Here is a 20224-nt window from a genome sequence, read left to right as displayed (position 1 = left end):
GGGTGCGCGATGCCTTCGTCACTTCCGCCCCCGCGAGGAAGTAGGGAGGGCGGAAGATCGGGGAGGTGGGGAAGCAGAGGAGGTGGCGGTCCGGAGTCTAGGCGACGGGGCGTGACGGGGCTGGAAGGTGGAGGGAGGGGGCCGGGCAGGAGCCGGCCGGAGGGCCAGGCCTGGAGGCCCCCACCCTGGCGTGCCCGTGCCGGCCGCGAATGAGGAGGAGGAGGAGGAGGATGGTCTCCAGATACACTCGGAAGGCGGTGCCACAGGGCTTGGAGCTGTGAGTGCACTGCTCAACCAACCCAGCCGCGGCCAGGGGAGGCGAGGTGGGGCGCGGGCGCTCTGGGGACCCCTCGCTCCTTTCCCTCCCAGCGGGAGAAAGGAAATTTTCTTCGGAATTCTCTCCTTCCCGCCTTGCCGGACTTTGTCCCTTCTACTTACATTTCCAGCTAAGAGAGTGTCACCTGTGCTATCCCAGGGCTTGGCCCTCTTGGGCTGCATTTCCAGAACTCAGGTCTCCTAAGGCATTGGTAGTTTCCGCAGTGCTTCACGCCCCACTGTCTTGGCCACTGACGCCCAGGAAGTTATTAATAGCTGACTGTTACAATAAAGGTGACTATATCTAGTGCCAGGCACCGTGCAAAGATGCTCACATGTATTTGCTCACTTAATCCTACCCAACAAGAATAGCAGATGGGGACTGTTATTTTGCATTCTACGTATAAAGATCCCAGTTTAAAGAAAGGCTGCACTCAGCCAGAACGTGGTGAAGCTCAAGTACACACCCGGTGTCAACCTGATTCTGAAGCCTGTGGCCATAGCCATTACACGTACTGCCTCTCCATCTCTACAATTGAGCATCTGAATCCATAAGGATCAGTTCGCTTTGAGACTTCTTTAAATTTTATTTTAAAATGTTTATTGTTGAAAGTATTACATATGACCCCCTCTTTTCCCGATTGACTCCTTCTAACCCCTCCACACCCCCTGGGTCTTCACCATCCTATTGTCTGTGTCCTTGGGTTATGCATATAATTTGCTTTGAGACTTTAGAGAGCAAATATTTCTGGCTAAAAGACACACCTCCCACCCCTAGTGAAGTGTTGTAATTTAGTAAGTAATGATGTCACACATTTACTAATGCAGACTTTCACATCTTGACCCTTGTAGCGGCTCAATAAGATGAGTATGATTATCTTCAGTTTTTCAGAAGATGCCATATCAGACAGGTTACACATCTTAAGATTATATAACCAATAGGTTTTGAGTTTGGGTGTTTGTTTTTAACTCCCATCCCCCCCCCCCCCCTTTCTCCAATGAGCTATGTAATTTTAGCAACCATACAATTATTAATTATACATGGTAATAACAAGCTTATTATTTTTCCGTTATATCTGGGTTCTGGCTAGGGTCTTTTCTGGCCGTGTGACTTTTAGGCAAATTACTAAATTTTTGATCCCTCCTTTCTGTAATTTAGGGAAAAGACCTTATCTAAAAGAGTATCTAAAGTGATGGCACAAAGCTTGACACATAGTTGGTCCTCAGAAAGTGGTAATTTCCTGTCCCTTCCCACTTTACTTGGTACAATAACCATACAAAGAAAATCACTATGTGATATCTCCTTGCTTTCAGAAGCTTAGTATCCACAAAGTAATAGGATAGCTACATAGTAGCAATACAGATAATAAGCTTTTTAGAAATTAGAAGAAAGTTATTTCCTAAGAAAGCAAATAGGGATTAGCTAAAAATCTGCTTTTATAATAAATTCTGATTATTCAGAAAGTAAAAACTATCTATTATGGAAAAAATTGATCCAGTATAGTTATGTTGCTTGTTCTCTATTGTTAATCTGATACTCCCTAAAATAACTCTCCCAAAAGATGATTCCTGGAGGAGTCGGGGTGATCTGAATAATGACGATGAGGATTATATGCATCTAAATGACTGTAAATTAAAAGCAGTTTTTACTTTAGGTGTTATAATGGTAATTTGCTTTGAACCAGTAACTTTAGTTTTCTCCCCTAACACTTCTAAGTTAGACATGTTGAAAAGAATTTGGAAAAAGAATGATTTTCAACATAAAGCTTAACATTTTTTAATGCTAAATTTCAAACATAAATATAATGAGGCACCAATCACCCACATTAAACATTTATCAAAATTTTAATATATTTGTTTCATCTATATTTTCTTTGTTGTTCATCTGTGAAATAAGGGAGCAAAACAAAACCCCTGACAGCATCATTTTACCTCTATATACTCAGTATGCACCTTTAAAAATTTTTTTATTGATTGACTGACTTTAGAGAGAGAGAGGATGGGGCAAAGAGAGAGGGAAAGAGAAACATCGATTTGTTGTTCCACTTACTGATACATTTATTGGCTGATTCTTGTAAGTACCCTGGCTGGGGATTGAACCTGCAACCTTGGCATTTTGGGTTGATACTCTAACAACTGAGCCAGTGCCAGTCAGAATGCATCTTTAAAAATTACATGCATTTTCTATGTAACCACAATGCTGTTATCAAATTTAATATTTTTGGTATAATTATTAATCCATAATCCACTTTCTCTGACAGACTAAAAAAGGTCTTAAGTTTCTATTTTGTAACTGGAATCCATATTTCTGATCCCTACCACTATTTTAAAGACAAGATTTTAGCTGTAGGATCCTGAATAAGAGAAGTACAAATAGCTCTGCACAAGTCCATCCCCACCATTTAAGAAATAATTTAAAGTACAAGCTCCACTAACTGGGCCACTACCTTTATATTTGTATACAAAAAAATGGTACAGTCACTAAAATCTCAAACTATTCAATTGCTCTGAGAAGCCTTAGAGCTAGACTACTTGGATTTGAGTCCTGGCTCCATCACTGACTAGCCCTAAGACCTTCAGCAGGTTACTTAATCCCTCTGTGCTTCAGTTTCCTTTCCTGGAAAATAAGAGTATTAGAGATTTATAATATACATTTGCATATAAAAGGCCCTGGGAAGACCTCTTATAAAGAAACCTGTGTAACTTTGTTTAACCTATCGTATTTCCTAAATTTATTTGACTAAAGAATTTTGTGGGGAAGGAAAGTTTACTGTAAATGATTAGGATTGAAATATATAATTAACCTCATAGTTTATTCTCATGCACACATTGAACTCTACAGCAGCATTGCCCAATCTATACACAGGCAGTCCTTGAATTACGTCGGACTCGACGTACGTCATTTCGTGGTTACGTTGCCATCTCCCATTTATTTTTTAAAAAGTTCCATCATTTCAACGTATGTATATATGTGCTTTATGTTTTTTATTATTTATTTACCACAAGTAAAGGTCAGGAATTGTTATATTTCTTTTAAATTTTTTTTACTGTTTCACTTCATTACTGCTGTGTATGTGCTCCATGTGAGTGACGTAGGTGCTTATGTAGGTGGGTTCCGACTTATGGCGAAAATCACGTGCCGTAGGAACGGATCTCTGACGTAACCCGAGGACCTACTGTATATAAAAGCCTAAGCGACCAAACAACCGGTCGACCAGTCGCTGTGATGCACACTGACCACCAGGGGGCAGATGCTCAATGCAGGAGCTGCCCCCTGATGGTCAGTGTGCTCCCATAGCGGGAGTGCCGCTTAACTGACCGACCCATCTGTCCCAGTGGCCCACCAGCCTCACGGTAGCCAACTCCCGCAGTAGTCCTGCAGTTCCAATCTCTGGAGAACAGGCCAGGAACCAACAGACCAGCACCACTGGCATGATCCTGGCAGCGCCGCTGGCCTCCTGGAAGTTGGCCTTGGGCACCTCGGCTGCTTCCTCTCCCTAGATGCTCCACAAGGAAGAAAGGATATAAAAGTGGCCGCCAGGTGGCTCCTGATAACCAGTGCAAACGTCAGCGGGACGGATCCGGATCCTGGGCTGGCAAGGGTGTCCCACAGCCAGCCCAGAAGGCCAATTGCATCCCAGCCCCGCCCCCAGACGCAGGGCTCTGACTGGGCACGAGCCCATGGCAGGCGCAGCGTGGCTGGAATGGGCAGGAGCGGCAGGCGGCGTTGGACTGCAGGTTTTGGCCCGATCCCTGCAGGCCACCCTGAGGGACCCCCACCCATGCACAAATTTGTGCACCAGGCCTCTAGTAGGAATATAATACAAGCCACATATGTAATTTTAAATTTCATATTTTAAGGTAATCACATTAAAAAAACTAGAAACAGGTGAAATTAAATATTTTACTTTTTATTTTGAAACTAGAGGCCCAGTGCACGAATTTGTGCATGGATGGGGTTCGGCGGGAGGTTGGCAGGCTGGACCACCCCGATTGGGGTCCAATCAGGGCCAGGCCAGCTGTGGGGAGGAGCTGTGGACAGTGGGCCAGCTGGCCCCACCCCTGAATGGGGTGGGAGGGCTGATCGGGGGTGGAGCTGGCTGGGAGGAGGGGCTGTGGGAGGTTGGCTGGCCAGCCCCACCCCTGATTGGGGTGGGGGGGCCAATTAGAGGTGGGGCGAGCCATGGGGAGGGGCTGTGGGTGGTGGGCCGCTGGCCCTGCCCCTGATCGGGGTGCGGGGGTTGATCTGGGGTGGGGCCAGGCATGGGGGAGGGACTGCAGGAGGTTGGGGCAGGGCTGGCCTGGGGAAGGGTCTGCGAGCTGATTGGGGTGGGTCGGGCTGATCAGGGGCGGGGCCGGCTGGGGGAGGGGCCTCAAGAGGTTGGCCAGCTGGCCCCACTCCCCATTCGGGCCAGTTCACTGGCGACAGTGGGCATCATAGTGACCGGTCCTTCTAACATTCTGGTCACTGGCTTTTTATATATATAGATAATTATAGCCTCGCAGAAAGTTACAAAAATAGTACATAGAACCCTTCCTTAACCCAGCTTTGCCCAAAGATAACATCTTATATAACTACTAGAGGCCTGGTGCATGGATTGGTGCACCGGTGGGGTCCCTCGGCCTTGCCTGCGCCCTCTCACAATCCAGGACCCCTCAAAGGCTATCGGACTGCTGGTTTTGGCCTGATCCCCATAGGCCAGGCCGAGGGACCCCACTGGTGCACGAATCCGGTGCATATAAGATCTTTGGTTAATCTCTTCCTGCCCTCCCTCCTCCCCGCTTCCCTCTGAGATTCATCAATCTGTTCCATGTTTCCATGCCTGTACATTGAGCATCTGCCCCCTGGTCAAATGGTCGCTTAGGCTTTTATATATATAGATAATATAATTTCAAAGCCTGATATTGGTACAATACTATTAGACCATTCCTTAACATATTGCAGATGGATCACAAGAATTCTTGCTTCATATTACACAGTGTTTTACAAAGTATCATACTTTAAAAATATATTAGCTTGTAAGAACATGTAATAAATAACTTCAAAATGCAATGGGTATTTAATTTTAAAGCGTGCCTTTAACATTTATGTAAAACATTTTTTGTACTCGTTCAGTAGAAACTTATCTGGCACTGGATAAAGCTAGCAATAAAACTACTGGTCCACAATGTGTTAATTCACTTTTCACCAGTTTTTATAGCCACTCCTTTGTGTGTGTATGTTTGTTTAGTCTCATATTCCAATTTGTGTAACCACCTGTAAAATCAAGATAGATATTTCATTACCACAAAGGAACAGTTTTATGTATCGCTTTCTAGTCACATACACTCTTTTCTCCATCTCCTGATTACTACTGGTCTTTTCTCTACCTCTGTAGTTTTGTAATTTGTGAATGATATATAAATGGAATCATACAGTATGTGACCTTTTTTTTTTTTTTCTGGATCATATTCCATTGTGGATATACCAGAGTTTAGCCCTTCACCCATCAAAAGACATTTCAGTTATATTAAAATTATAAATAAAGCTGCTGTGAACATTTATATACATATTTTTGTGTGAACATAAGTTTTCATTTCTCTGGGATCAATGCCCAAGAATGCAATGGCCAGGTTTTATAGTAAATGCATGTTTAGTTTTATAAGAAAACGAAACTATTCCAGAGTGGCTGTACCATTTCACATTCCCCACCAGCAATATATGAGAGACACATCCAGCTTTTCCATATCCTCACCTGTATTTTGTGTTATCGCCATATTTTATTTTAGCTGTTCTAATAGTTGTGTGGTTATACCTTATTTTTGACAGTGAAATTAATTTTAATAATATATTTTGTTTAACGCACATCCAAAACACTTATCACTTTAACATATAATTAAGGTAAAATGATTAGTGAGATACTGTACATTCTTGTACTAAGACTTCAAAATCCTGTGTTTATACTTAAAATGCATCTGTGCATCTCATTTCTGACTAACCACATTTTAACTGCTAGTGGCTAATGTATTGGACAATGCATTTCCAGAGCAGCAAGAAGCAGGTGACCAATGTCTAGACTAAGTTTCTGAAAGGTATATTTTTTGTTTATAGGAAATATAACTTTCTTTTTATCTTTCACAGGAAAGGAATAACAAAATATGCTCTTAATCATCATCCCCTTCCAGAGCAGCTGGATGAAATTTCTTCTACCAATGACAGCCATGAAAAAGATACAAGTTCCCAAAGGTAGTAACACAGCGTGTATTTGTTTATTTTTATACTTGATAATGGCAAAGGTTTTGTTTTTTTAGCTTAGGATTGGTATCAAGCCTTGTACTAATGAAACAAAACAAATTTCAGATTCTTTTGTCTTTAAAATGGCATTGAATCCTGCATCACCAGGTTGTCGTGAAGGTAAAAGGGGATTAATATTTGTAAATGTTTCTTGGTAAACTGTGAAAGTGCCAAACAAGTGCAGATATTACCAATATTTCTGAAATGTCTTTAGTTGACAAAGGTACATGTTACAGGTAGAATGTTAAAGTATTCATTATAAACTGTGACTAGAATTATGTACAATGACTGCCATCAATTCTATAGGAATTAGGACTTTTTTATGATGTTTAAATTTCAAGTTCTTCACTGATTTTTTGCTTCTTTGGATATATTTGTACATATGCTTATCACATAATTGCTGAGTATTTAATGTTTTCTCTTTTCCTTCCAAATTCTGCCTTTAGTGAGTCTGACATCACACAAGAATCACCTTTTACATCAACTGACACTGGGGATTCAAGGTCTGCTTTTCCAAGTTATACAGGCACAGGGATCTCTACTGAAGGCAGCTCGGACTTCTCCTGGGGATATGGTGTGAGTTTTATGTTATTGGTCTAAGAGAGCACTTGGGAGATTATTCTGGGAGTTAGGACTTATCAGTCTTTTTCATTCCTTCACTCTCCTCCATTGTTTCTTTACATTTTAATACTTTTGTAAAGAAGCATCAGTCTTCACCCTCTCAGTATTTGTTTTGTTTTATAGATATAGTGTTTGATTTTTAGGTTTGCTTACATAAACAACTGTGGGTTAGTATGGATCTGGGTCTGTATTTACTCCTTTTGCTGTGCTCAGGTCACTAATGTGTCTCTTCACCAATGTAACACTAATTTTACTTTGTTTAAAATGTTTTTAAAAGTTTATTATTAAGCCATTATATATTGTTAAATGAAAAAGAGCAGGTTAAAAAGAGTTTTTATAGTTCTGATTTTATATGTTTTTTTCTTATATATACTAGAAGCCCGTTGCACGAAGATTTGTGCAAGAATAGGCCTTCCAAGCGTCCCTGGGTCCGGGTGAGACCATGCGTCCCTGGATCCGGATGAGGCCTCGTGCACCTAGGCCCGGGTGAGCCCAAGTGGCCCTGGGTCTGGGAGAGGCCAAGCGTCCCTGGGTCCGGGTGAGACCATGTGTCCCAGGATCTGGGTGAGGCCTCGTGCACCTAGGCCCGGGTGAGCCCAAGTGGCCCTGGGTCTGGGAGAGGCCAAGCGTCCCTGGGTCCGGGTGAGGCCATGTGTCCCTGGATCCGGGTGAGGCCTCGTGCACCTAGGCCCGGGTGAGCCCAAGTGGCCCTGGGTCTGGGAGAGGCCAAGCGTCCCTGGGTCCGGGTGAGACCATGTGTCCCTGGATCTGGATGAGGTCTCGTGCACCTAGGCCCGGGTGAGGCCACGTGCCCCTGGGTCTGGGAGAGGCTAAGCGTCCCTGGGTCCGGGTGAGACCATGTGTCCCTGGATCTGGGTGAGGCCTCGTGCACCTAGGCCCGGGTGAGCCCAAGTGGCCCTGGGTCTGGGAGTGGCCAAACGTTCCTGGGTCCGGGTGAGACCATGTGTCCCTGGATCCGGGTGAGGCCTCGTGCACCTAGGCCCGGGTGAGCCCAAGTGGCCCTGGGTCTGGGAGAGGCCAAGCGTCCCTGGGTCCGGGTGAGGCCATGTGTCCCTGGATCCGGATGAGGCCTCGTGCACCTAGGCCGGGGTGAGGCCACGTGCCCCTGGGTCTGGGAGAGGCTAAGCGTCCCTGGGTCCGGGTGAGACCATGTATCCCTGGATCCAGGTGAGGCCTTGTGCAACTAAGCCCGGGTGAGGCCACGTGCCCCTGGGTCTGGGAGAGGCCAAGCGTCCCTGGGTACGGGTGAAGCCAGATCCTGGGTCCGGGTGAGGCCGTGCGCCCCTGGATCCATCCGGGTGAGGCTGGGTCCCAGGCCCGGGTGAGACCACGCGCCCCTTGGGTATGGGTGAGGCCACGTGCCCCTTAGTCCGGGTGACGCCGTGCCCCTGGGTTCGGCCGAGACCAAACCAGAGGGAGTCGGACCTCCGTTACCACCATTTGTCCTCCATCCAGAGCTGAGGGGTCAGTGTTGACATGTACACATAAGGAACTACTGGACATCGAAATTGGGTCTCAAAAGAACTGTTGGTCCAGGGGGAAGCTCGCTACAGATTGATTCTTTTGCCTGTCAGCATAAATATTATTGCTCGTCTCACATTCAGTTCTTATTAGTATATATCTAGTGACATATGATCTCGTTCATCTAGAGGAAATGATGAACAACATAGACTGAGGAACAAGAACAGAACCAGAAGCAAGGAGGCATCGATCGGACTATCGGGCCTCAGAGGGAGGATAGGGGAGGGGAGGGGGAGGGTGGGGGGAGGGGGAGAGTTCAACCAAAGGACCTGTATGCATGCATATAAGCCTATCCAACGGTTAAGTTCAACAGGGGATTGGGGCATGCGTGGGGAGAGGGGTGGGATGGGAATGGGGGGATGAGGACAAATATGTGACACCTTAATCAATAAAGAAATTAAAAACAAAAAAAACAAAAAAAAAAAAACAAAAAAACAATAAACTGAAAAAAAAAAAAAAAAAAAGAATAGGCCTTCCTTCTCCTGGCTTCGCTCCTGGCTGTCCAGGAGCCTGCAAGTACTTGCTCCCGGAAGCCTGCAAGTCTTGGCTCCTGGCCGGAGTGCTGCTCCTGTAGCTCCCTCCGCCCCCTACCCTCTCCCTCATAGCAGGTGTCCCGCCTGGCGCTCTGCGCTTGCAAATTAACCCGCCTTCTTTGTTGGGTTAATTTGCATACTCACTCCTGATTGGCTGAGGGGTGTCACGGAGGTACGGTCAGTTTGCATATTTCTCTTTTATTAGTGTAGATTAGAAAAAGACTAAAGATATTTCCCAAAACATTATTTATCTTTTATTAATTGGGTGTTGAGATTTACTTATTTAATAGTACTTACTTCTTCATTTATTTATGGCTATCTCCCATTGTAAAATATTATTTTTAAAAGGCCAACAATTTTTTAAAAATTTAAGACAAATTTTATACATGTCTATCACCTTGATGCAATAGGTTTTTTTTTTGTATCCACTTTCAACCTATATTTAATTTGGCCTAGCCATAATCATGGTGTACATACAATATTATGCTCTATTTTTCACTTAATATTTTGTAAGCACTTTTCCACAATATGGACTTCATACTATATTGTTGTCAGCAACCTGCTTCCTTTGCAAAATGTCTGCTATTTGTTAAAACCTATTATTATCACCATGAATTATTTTCTAGGCATTTTAATTTAGATGTATATATACTTTCTTTATATAGTTATATGATATATGTGCATCCCAGTGGTCTAGTTTCTCATTCTCTATTATTTCATATAAGTATTTTCTTTTATTTCTTCCATACCTGTCAGTTTGAATATTTATATAACATTTCCTTGTTTTAATGTATCATATTTGAGTTTTCCCTCATTATTGATACTTGGGTTTTCAGTTTTTCTTTATTTATTCAACAAGTATTGAGCACATTTCCTGTCAGACATGTACTTGGGGATACGGGGCGATAGAGCTCTAAGAAGATGAAAGGGTGCTGAAATAGAACATTATAAGGGTGATTCACTTTATTTCACTTTTTTTTAGGTTTCAATATATGCATTTTTTTAATCCTCAAATGAGAATATTTTTTCCCATTGATTTTTTTTTTTTTTTTTTAGATTGAGGGGGAGGGAGAAAGAGAAAGATCAATTGGTTACCTCTTGCATGTGCCCCAACAGGGGCCAGGGACAAACCTGCAACCAAGGTACATGCCCTTAGCTGAGAATCAAACCAGAGACCCTGCAGTCCGTGGGCTGATGCTCTAACTGTTAAGCCAAACTGGCCAGGGCGTATTTCAATACTTTATTCAAGTTTTAAGTGATGTTAATTACAACATTTGAAAGGGAAGATCTAATTTCACACCAAGTGGAAAACTCTAAATTGTACCCATTAGCCTTAGCTGGTTTTACTCAGCAGTTAGAGCTTCAGCCCCCAGACTGAAGGGTATCAGGTTTGATACCGGTCAAGGGCACATACCTTGGTTGCAGGCTTGATCCTACCCTACCACCCACCCTTCTCCCTTGAGGCAACCAATCAATGTCTTTCTCATATTGATGTTTTTTTCTCTCTCTCTCTCTCTCTCTCTGTCTCTCCCACTCCCTTTTACTGTCTTTCTAAAAAGAAAAATGGAAAAAAATATCCTCGGTTGAGGATTAACAAAATAAAATAAAATGTACCCATTAAGCTGCTAAAAATTAAACTGAGTGGTGAGATTGTAACAGAAGTCTAATTTAGGTTTCAAGTGTTGTCACCATGTTATTACAGTCACCAAGATTCTTCCCAGCTTGCATCTGGAGCTTTTAGAAGCTATTTCATATACTCTGGTGCAAAAGCAAAAAAGCACATGAGAGGGAATTGAGTCCTGAATTACTGGCTTCATCACATCCACCTTCTCCACCCCAAAATGTCACAAAAGAAACAACTACCATACCCTGCAGGCTACTTTTGGTGCAAAAGAAGTAATGGATGGGGGTGGAAACAGCTCATGAAGATGTCTTACAATGTTCCTTCAGATTAATTTTTATACACCATCGAACAGTGAGCCTCTCTCAGGTAAGGTAGGAAATCATGGTTCAGGTCTCAGGAAGTCACAATTTCATTGAAGCAATACAAATTTACAAAATGCTTACAAATAATCAGCTTCCACTTCTAGCCATTTCTAGATGAAGAAACCTGGCATATCTAGAGAGACTGCCAAGTTCCTGTGAGGGGGATTCACTTTACATAGAGTTATCTTCATAGGTAGAGTAAATAAGAGATTCTCATAGAGAAAGCTCTAGGCTCAGGTGGTTTCACTATGGAATTATATAGTTATAGAAGAAATAAGTTACACAAAATTATTCTAATAAATAGGAGTATTTTCAATTCACTTTATGAACCCAGCTTAAGCCCTAGCCAGTTTGGCTCAGTGGATAGAGTGTCGGTCTACAGACTGAAAGATCCCAGGTTTGATTCCAGTCGAGGGCACATGCCCAAATTGAGGCTCGATCCCCAGTAGGGGGCATGCAGGAGGCAGCCGATCAATGATTCTCTCTCATCATTGATGCTTCTCTCTCTGCTCCCTTCCTCTTTGAAATCAATAAAAATATATTTTTAAAAAATGAACCCAGCATATTATTGATGCCCAAACCTGACAAAGACAATATAATAAAAGAACATTATGTCTGAAGGGACTTCGAGTATGGCAGAGTGAGTAGCTGGGCAAATCCTTTTCCTAAAAAGCAACAAACTGGATAAAGTGGTCAAAAGCAACCATTTCAGGACTCTGAAAACTGAACAAAGGTAATAACAAATATAGTAATAGTTATTAATGAAAATCAATAGAACTTAGAGTTAGGAACAGTGAGCATCTGTTCAACTACAAAGGCACAAGCTGTGAAAACTAGCAGCTTCAACACCAGAGGGGACTCAGTAGATGTAGAGTGGAACTTGGATGAACCCTGTACCCAAAAGCATTGTCAATAACAGTAGCAAAATCAGTGGCACATGAACAAGTAAAAACAGTGGCTCAGATAGCCTGAGGCTTCAGTACTGGTTGGGGCAATAAATGGATTGGCAGACTATCGAGAAATTTATCAAGGAGATCTTGAAAATTAGACAGCCTTAGGAGGCCCTGATAAGCTCTCCATATATCCATGTAGAAGAGATCAGAGAGGGCCGAAGCTGTCTATACATCCCTGGCTGGCAATGAGTCAGTATGCAGATGCAGAGGAGATATGAGAGGGTCCAAAAATGAAAAGCCAAGGCAATGGGGATCCAAGAATGGCTGTCATCAATAAATCAAGAAACAACAAGTGTTGGCAAGGATGTGGAGAAAAAGGAACCCTTGTACACTGTTGGTGGGAATGCAGATTGGTGCAGCCACTATAGAAAGTAGTATGGAGTTATCTCAGAAAATTTAAAATGGAACTGCTTTATGACCCCGTGATTCAATTTCTGGAAATATATATGCAAAGAAATGCAAACACGAATTCAGTAACATCCATTGCAGCATTATTTACAACTAGAGGCCCGGTGCACAAAATTCGTGCATGGGGGTGGAGGGTGTCCCTCAGCCCAGTCCGCGCCCTCTCGCAATCTGGGACCCCTTGGGTAGGGTCCCCGGCTGGTGGCAGCTGGACCCATCCCCCCCTAGCCCCCGCCACTGGTCACCTCCCTCTGTGGGTGACAGACATGGGGTGCGATCACTTGGCTGGCCTGGGCCTCCCTCTGAGGGGCGATCCATCACAAGGCCCCAGATAGATCACCCCACAGAGGGAGGCCCAGCCCACCCGCCACAGCGCCACCAGCCAGGTGGCCTGGGCCTCCCTCTGCGGGGCGATCGATCTGGGGCCCCGTAATGGATCGCCCTGCTAAGGGAGGCCCCGCTGCAGCACCGCCAGCTGAGTAGCCTGTGCCTCCCTCTTTGGGGCGATCAATTACAGGGCTCTGCAATCCATCACCCAGTAGAGGGAGGCCCTGCCCACCTGGCCAGGGCTCCGCGATCAATTACCGCGCAGAGGGGGTCCTGGGCCTCCCTCTTTGGAGCTTCCCTCTTCGGAGCAATCATGAGACGATGGTGGGGCCCCCCAACCAATCGCATCACACCCATTTTGGCTGGCCTGGCGCCAGTGCGTGTCATAGCGTGGTTGTCTGGAAGGTCATCCAAATGGTCATTCTGTGCTTTGGTCGATTTGCATATTACGCTTTTATTATTATAGACTAGTCTCGTTGCATGAAGATTCATGCAAGAATAGGCCTTCCTTCCCCTGGCTTTGTTCCCGGCCACCCGGGAGCCTGCAAGTCTTTGCTCCCAGCCAGAGTGCTGCTCCTGTAGCTCCCTCCGCCCCCCGCCCTCCTCCTCATAGCAGGTGTCCCGCCCGGCGCTTTGCGCCTGCCTATGCAAATTAACCCACCATCTTTGTTGGGTTAATTTGCATACTCACTCCTGATTGGCTGATGGGTGTTGTGGAGGTACGGTCAGTTTGCATATTTTTATTAGTGTAGATAGTCAAGATTTGCAAGCAGCCCAAGTAGCCATCAGTGGATGAGTGGATTAAAAAGCTGTGGTAATTTACACAATGGAATACCACTCAAACATAAAAACGAATGAAATCTTACCCTTTACAATAGCATGGTTAGAGCTGGAGAACATTATGCTAAATAAATGAAGTAAGCCCATCAGAGTAAGACAAGTACCATATGATTTCACTCATATGTGGAATCTAATGAACAAAATAAACAATAGAAACCGATCAATAGATACAGAGAACAGACTGACAGCTGTTGGAGGGAAATGGAGGTTAGGGGCTTGGTGAAAATGGTGAAGGGATTAAGCAAAAAACCCCCACAAAAACCATAAGAATACACAGTTATAGACTCAGATACCAGTATGGTAATTACCAGGAAAAGGGGGTAGAGGGAGGTAAAAGAGGCGATAGAAGGGATAAATGGTGGTGAACACACAATATAATATACAGATAATGTATTATAGAACTGTACACCTGAAATCTATATAATTTTATTAACTAATGTCACCCCAATAAATTTAATAAACAATAAAATAAATCTTAAAAAGAAAAGCTAAGGCAGCCATGAAAATTCCTTAAATTTGACTTCAAACAAAATAAACTTTAGGATAAAATTATACTAGAAACATAGTCATTTCATAATGAAAAAAGTCCAATTCATCAGGAAAATAAAGTAATTATCCTATACTAGAGGCCCGGTGCATGAAATTCATGCACTCAGGGGGGTACTTCAGCCTGGCTTGTGCCCTCTCACAGTCCAGGAGCCCTCGGGGGATGTCCGACTGCTGCAGAGGTGGGAGAGGCTCCTGCCACCACTGCTGCGCTCGCCAGCCGTGAGCCCAGCACAGGGCTTCTGGCTGAGCAGCACTTCCCCTATGGGAGCACACTGACCACCAGGGGGCAACTCTTGCATTGAGCGTCTGCCCCCTGGTGGTCAGTACGTGTCACAGCGACTGGTTGTTTGCCGTAGGGCCGAAACCGGCTCTCAGACATCCCCCGAGGATGTGGCCCCTTTCCCAGGGGGGCCAAGGGCAGGCTCCCTCCTCAGAGCCAGCGGCCAACCTCCCGCAGTACTCCCCCACCCCCTGTGCATGAATTTGTGCACCGGGCCTCTAGTGTTATGATATTATCTGAATCTCTACTTCATCTGTACATATACACCTTTTTACATTCCAATGTAAGAAAAGTTATACCTTCTTTTAAAAGCATAACTTGAGCCCTAGCCGGTTTGACTCAGTGAGTAGAACATCAGCCTGAGGACTGAAGGGTCCCGGGTTCGATTCCGGCCAAGGGCACGTGCCCGGGTTGTGAGCTCGGTCTCCAGTGTGGGGCATGCAGGAGGCAGCCAATCAATGATTCTCTCTCATCATTGATGTTTCTATCTCTGTATTCTTCTTCCTCTCTGAAATCAATAAAAATATATTTTTAAAAAACAAAAGTATAACATGACAGTCCGTCTGAGTGTCAACCTATGAACCAGGAGACTATGGTTCAATTCCTGGTCAGGGCACATGCCCAGGTTGTGGGCTTGATCCCCAGTAGGGCTTGATCCTCAGTAGAGGGTGTTCAGGAGGCAGCCTATGGATGATTCTTTCTCATCATTAATGTTTCTCTCTCCCTTCCTGTCTCTGAAATCAATAAAAACATATTAAAAATATTATTTAAAAGTATAATATGAGAAATACATATTTTCACTATAAAAATGAATGTCAGCTTCTATACAAAAGGGGCTTGCTAAGTAGATATGAAGATTAACTATAAAGACAATACATATATTTTTATGAATTACGGTTTTTCAAGCTCCATGGGGGTAAGATGAGCAAGAGCAGCATGGCACCCAGCCCCGATTTGGGCTCCTCCCTGGCCACCTGCCGCTTGGTGCACTGCTACATCCCCCATGGGGTCCCGGACTGTGAGAGGAGACCCTCCCCCTCCCCCAGTGCACGAATGTCATGCACTGGGCCTCTAGTATATATTGAATTATCTACCTTAAGCTCTAAAAAAATACTGGAATGTCTCCAAGCACCTATATCAAAATCAGCAATCATTATCTTGAGTGGTAGAATTATTGGTAATTTTTCTTTATACTTTCTGGATTTTTCAAAATGATTACAATACAGTATTTTTATTATGAAGAAAATGTTACTTTAAACAGGTAGATATTTCTATATGTTTTCTTTAAATAAAAATAGGGAGGACAGCTGAATATTCTAAGATCTGAAAACACTAACTTAACTTTTGTGGAAATTCAACAGTATTTCAAATGGACTAAATATTGAAAACAAAACAAAATCTTGTTTGCTTTCAATCTTTATGACTTTTAATGGAGATTGAAGTTCACCTAAATATTTTGGGGTGATATTTTCTTCTAGAAACTTGATCAAAATGCCACTGAAAAAGTCCAGGCAATGTTTATAGCCATTGACGAGCTCTTGTATGAGCAGAAGTTGAGCATACACACCAAGAGTCTACAAGAAGAGTGCCAACAGTGGACCTGTAGTTTCCCTCATCTCAGGTATTGGAGCCCTAATGTTAACATTCATGGATAATACTGAAACTTGAAAAGCTTGTATTATGAATCTTTATGGGCATAGTTTTGATGAACGTAAATAAGGTCATGCAGTGTAAAGCTTCAGTTGAGAGAAAACTAAGTTGATGGAAGTTTTTTGGAGTTTTCATAACTATCAATTTCTGTACCTGTAAAACAATTTCTATACCTGCAGCCGAGATATGTGTATTGTGGCTGTCCAAAAGCCCTTCTTTTGGGTAAGACAGTCAGAAAAAGTAAATATTTACACTCTTACCTACAGGTAAATTCTTAATTATAGTTGAAAGCACACATAAGCTGTTGGGAATCTTACTTCAGAAACCTTGTTAGTGCACTTAACACACATACTAATTTATAAAGCTCATGTTCTACAGAATATAATTCATGATTTTCATTAATTTGGTCTGTCACCCATTTTGACAGGTTTAATACAGAGGATGGAGGAAAAAATTACAAATGTTTGCTCAGTTTCCTTGGATTTTTATTGGGGGGGGGGTTGGCTATAATAGCTTTATCTTTTCCATGTCTATTCTATAGAAGATACACATATATATAGATATATATTTGTAATAAAGCTCTGTACTCACATTTTTCTTAAAAATCATTCTTAATCAGTATCAGAATAAGGGTATAGTAGACCTCTATTAGAGCCCAGCTACTTGTTCCAAAAATATCTACATTTTTTTATTCATGCCAGGTAAAGGTGCTTGATTGTCTTTTTATGTTCATTTTGAAGGATTTTGGGTAAACAGATAATCGCTCCAAGTGAAGGTTATGAACTGTACCCTAGATCTCCTTCTGCTATTTCAGCTTCACATGAGGCAACATTGTCTCAAGAAAGAGATTCTACTATGTAAGTATTCTGATATGTAAGTATTTTTGTATCTGAATGCCCAAGTATTATATTCTAGCAGTATATTAAGGAATTAAAATACTTCCTACTTTTTAAAATAAGAGTATTTATTTATGCATCTTATGCTTGACAACTTACTCTTTAAATATTTTCTTTTTTAAAATGTTTTTATTGATTTGAGAGAGAGAGAGAGAGAGAGAGAGAGAGAGATCAACCAGCCACCTACTGCACTCGCCCCCCACGGGATGGAGCCACAAACCCGGCCTGTGCCCTGACCAGGAATTGAACCGTGACCTTTCAGTTCATGGGATGACGCTCAACTAACTGAGCCACTCTGCTGGGCACTTGTTACTTTTTTTTTTTTTTTTTTTTTTAAATATATATTTTATTGATTTTTTACAGAGAGGAAGTGAGAGGGATAGAGAGCTAGAAACATCGATGAGAGAGAAACATCCATCGGCTACCTCCTGCACACCCCCCACTGGGGATGTGCCCACAACCAAGGTACATGCCCTTGACTGGAATCGAACCTGGGACCCTTGAGTCCGCAGGCCGACGCTCTATCCGCTGAGCCAAACCAGTCTCGGCCACTTGTTACTTTTTGATATTTAATAAAGCACAGCAAATTCTCTAAGATTGACCATAGTCTTTGTGCATATTAGAATTTTGTTGATAATTTTTTTGTTCAAAAAGACATTCCCTAGGGTTTAAGGATTTTTTAATGTAAATCTATATATTATCTATACATATATACATCTCTCTACAGATACAGGAAGTTCCCTTTTGGAATAAATGTGTAGCTAGACCAGTTTAAAGTTTAGGGGCCTAATAGGCCTTAAAATATTTTGAAAAAGTGACTTTGTTTAAACATGTAGTATTAATTACAACTTAATCTTTTTATAGACATTAAACTGCTATTAGGTTTTTAGCTTAAAAGGGTTATATTAGTTAAAATAGCTAATTCTTTTGAACAACTCAAGCTCTTTAAATAGCAGCAAAATAAACCCAAATAGGTTTATATCAAAACCTATGCTTAAATCTATTGAAAAAAAAAATCACAGTTTTAATTCATTTTTAAATTATTTATATACTTTTTCCTAAGACTGTAGTTTTACTTACTTGATACCATCTAAGAGTTGTCATACTTACTTTGGAAGGTTCTTTTGCTTACTGTAATTTCATCAGACCACAAAGTAAAGCATTACTGTTTTAGGTGTTAGGGTTATAGGATCTGGATTATCAACTAACTGACTTTTCATCAGAAATGGGATTTGTTTGCTTTCCTCAAAGTGATTTAAACTCAAGGTTCTGGTCACTAGCTGAGCTTTCTTTTTAATTTAAACCTCCATATTGCATCAATAAGCCTTTTTAAGTTTATTCCTTGTATATAAATTTCAGATTTTTACAAAATAATATATTCCACAGAGATTAAGTGTTCATTAATACTCACTGACAAAAATTGCATAGCTCATGTGATATCATTAAGATATATTTTCTTACCTGTCAGTATAAACTTTATATATACCTTATTCTTATTTTATAACTATAAATAGTAGTTTCATTTTGAGATTTGATCTCAAAGGAAATAAGGAATCAAGACTGAGCCGTTATCTCCCCAAGGGGCTGAATCATCATTTTGTAACATACTGCAGACCGCCTTTCTTTTCTTTCTACCTGCTCCCACCACTGCTGGTTGACCCTTCTTATTTTTGGTTCTGCTTTTACTGACAATTTGACTTACAGTTTTCAATGATGACTTTTCTTTACTATAGCACAGATAAAACAAATACCTATCTATGCTGACATATACTTAGATGAAACAATTTATCCAGCTATGTTATTATACCACTACTTATGGAAAGCAATAACAAATTAAACATAACCTGTGATATTTACTTTGATGTAACTACTACTTTGTACACATGTGATATTTTCTCTCTCGAGTACCGTTATGAACTCATAGCATTTCAAAGTATTTACATGTTTTGGGGCCATTTAAGTAAAATAAGGATTACTTGATCACAAAATCACTGCAATACCATCATGTTACTCAGAATGGCACGTAATTTAAAACGTATGAATTGTTTATTTCTGGAATTTGCCATTTAATATTGTCAGACCAAAATTGCCTTGGGTAATTGAAACGGCAGAAAGTTAAACCATGGGTAAGAGGGAACCATTATATCTAAAGTAGTCAAGATCATAGAAACAAAAGTAAAAATGTCATTACCAAGAGGGGGGAAAAGAGGGAGGGGCAATTAGTTTTTAATGGGTATTAGAGTTTAAGTTTTACAAGATGAAAAGTTCAAAAGATCTGTTGTGCAATAATATGAATATACTTAATACTACAGAACTATACAGTTTAAAATGCTTAAGATGGTAAATCTAATGTGAAATATTTTACATTTTATTTTATATTTTATTTATTTGCTAGAAGCCCAGTGCACGAATTCATGCACCAGTGGGGTCTCTCTACCTGGTCTGTGGGATTGGGCTGAAACCGGCTCTCTGACTTCCCCCAAGGGGTCCCAGATTGTGAGAGGGTGCAGGCCAGGCCGAGGGATCCCACTGGTGCACGATCGGGGCCAGGGAGGGACACAGGAGATTGGCCAGCTGGGGAGGGACTGCGGGAGGGCTCCAGGGCGTGTCAGGCCCATCTCGCTCAGTCCCGATCAGCCGGACCCCAGCAGCAAGTTCACCTACCAGTCGGAGCATCTGCCCCCTGGTGGTCAGTGCATGTCATAGCGAGTGGTTGAGCAGCCTTACCATATCATTAGCATATTATGCTTTGATTGGTTGAATGGATGACTGGACACTTAGCATATTAGGCTTTTATTATATAGGATTTATTTATGCTCACCCAAGGAGTAAGGATATTTTTTCCATTGCTTTTTAGAGAGTGGAAGGGGATGGGAGTGGGGAAGGAGAGAGAAACATTGATGTGTTAGAGACACATCAATTGGTTGCCTCCCACTCATATCCCCACCAGGTCTGGGGATTGAACCTGCAACTGAGGTAGGTGCTCTTGATCAGGAATAGAACCTGTGACCCTTTGGTCCTCAGGCCAACACTCTAACCACTTAGACAAACTG

The 20224-nt window shown here is 42.4% G+C and overlaps 1 protein-coding gene across 4 annotated transcripts in view; it reads left to right on the top strand.

Moving 5' to 3' along the window:
• The first annotated feature begins 40 nt into the window (after positions 1 to 40).
• The window catches only part of FAM149B1 (family with sequence similarity 149 member B1), a 44991-nt gene continuing 24807 nt past the window's right edge, over positions 41 to 20224 (top strand). For all 4 annotated transcript variants that reach the window (XM_008145387.3, XM_054729207.1, XM_054729206.1 and 1 more), the window contains exons 1-5: positions 41 to 277; positions 6437 to 6541; positions 7036 to 7165; positions 16104 to 16246; positions 17016 to 17132. In XM_008145387.3, the coding sequence (XP_008143609.1) occupies positions 210 to 277; positions 6437 to 6541; positions 7036 to 7165; positions 16104 to 16246; positions 17016 to 17132 (563 nt within the window). In that variant the 5' untranslated portion in view covers positions 41 to 209. The remainder of the gene's footprint in view (positions 278 to 6436; positions 6542 to 7035; positions 7166 to 16103; positions 16247 to 17015; positions 17133 to 20224) is intronic.

This window comes from Eptesicus fuscus, chromosome 17 (assembly GCF_027574615.1).
Source record: "Eptesicus fuscus isolate TK198812 chromosome 17, DD_ASM_mEF_20220401, whole genome shotgun sequence".
In the NCBI taxonomy this organism is placed as follows: domain Eukaryota; kingdom Metazoa; phylum Chordata; class Mammalia; order Chiroptera; family Vespertilionidae; genus Eptesicus; species Eptesicus fuscus.
This window is presented reverse-complemented; position numbering and strand designations above follow the sequence as displayed.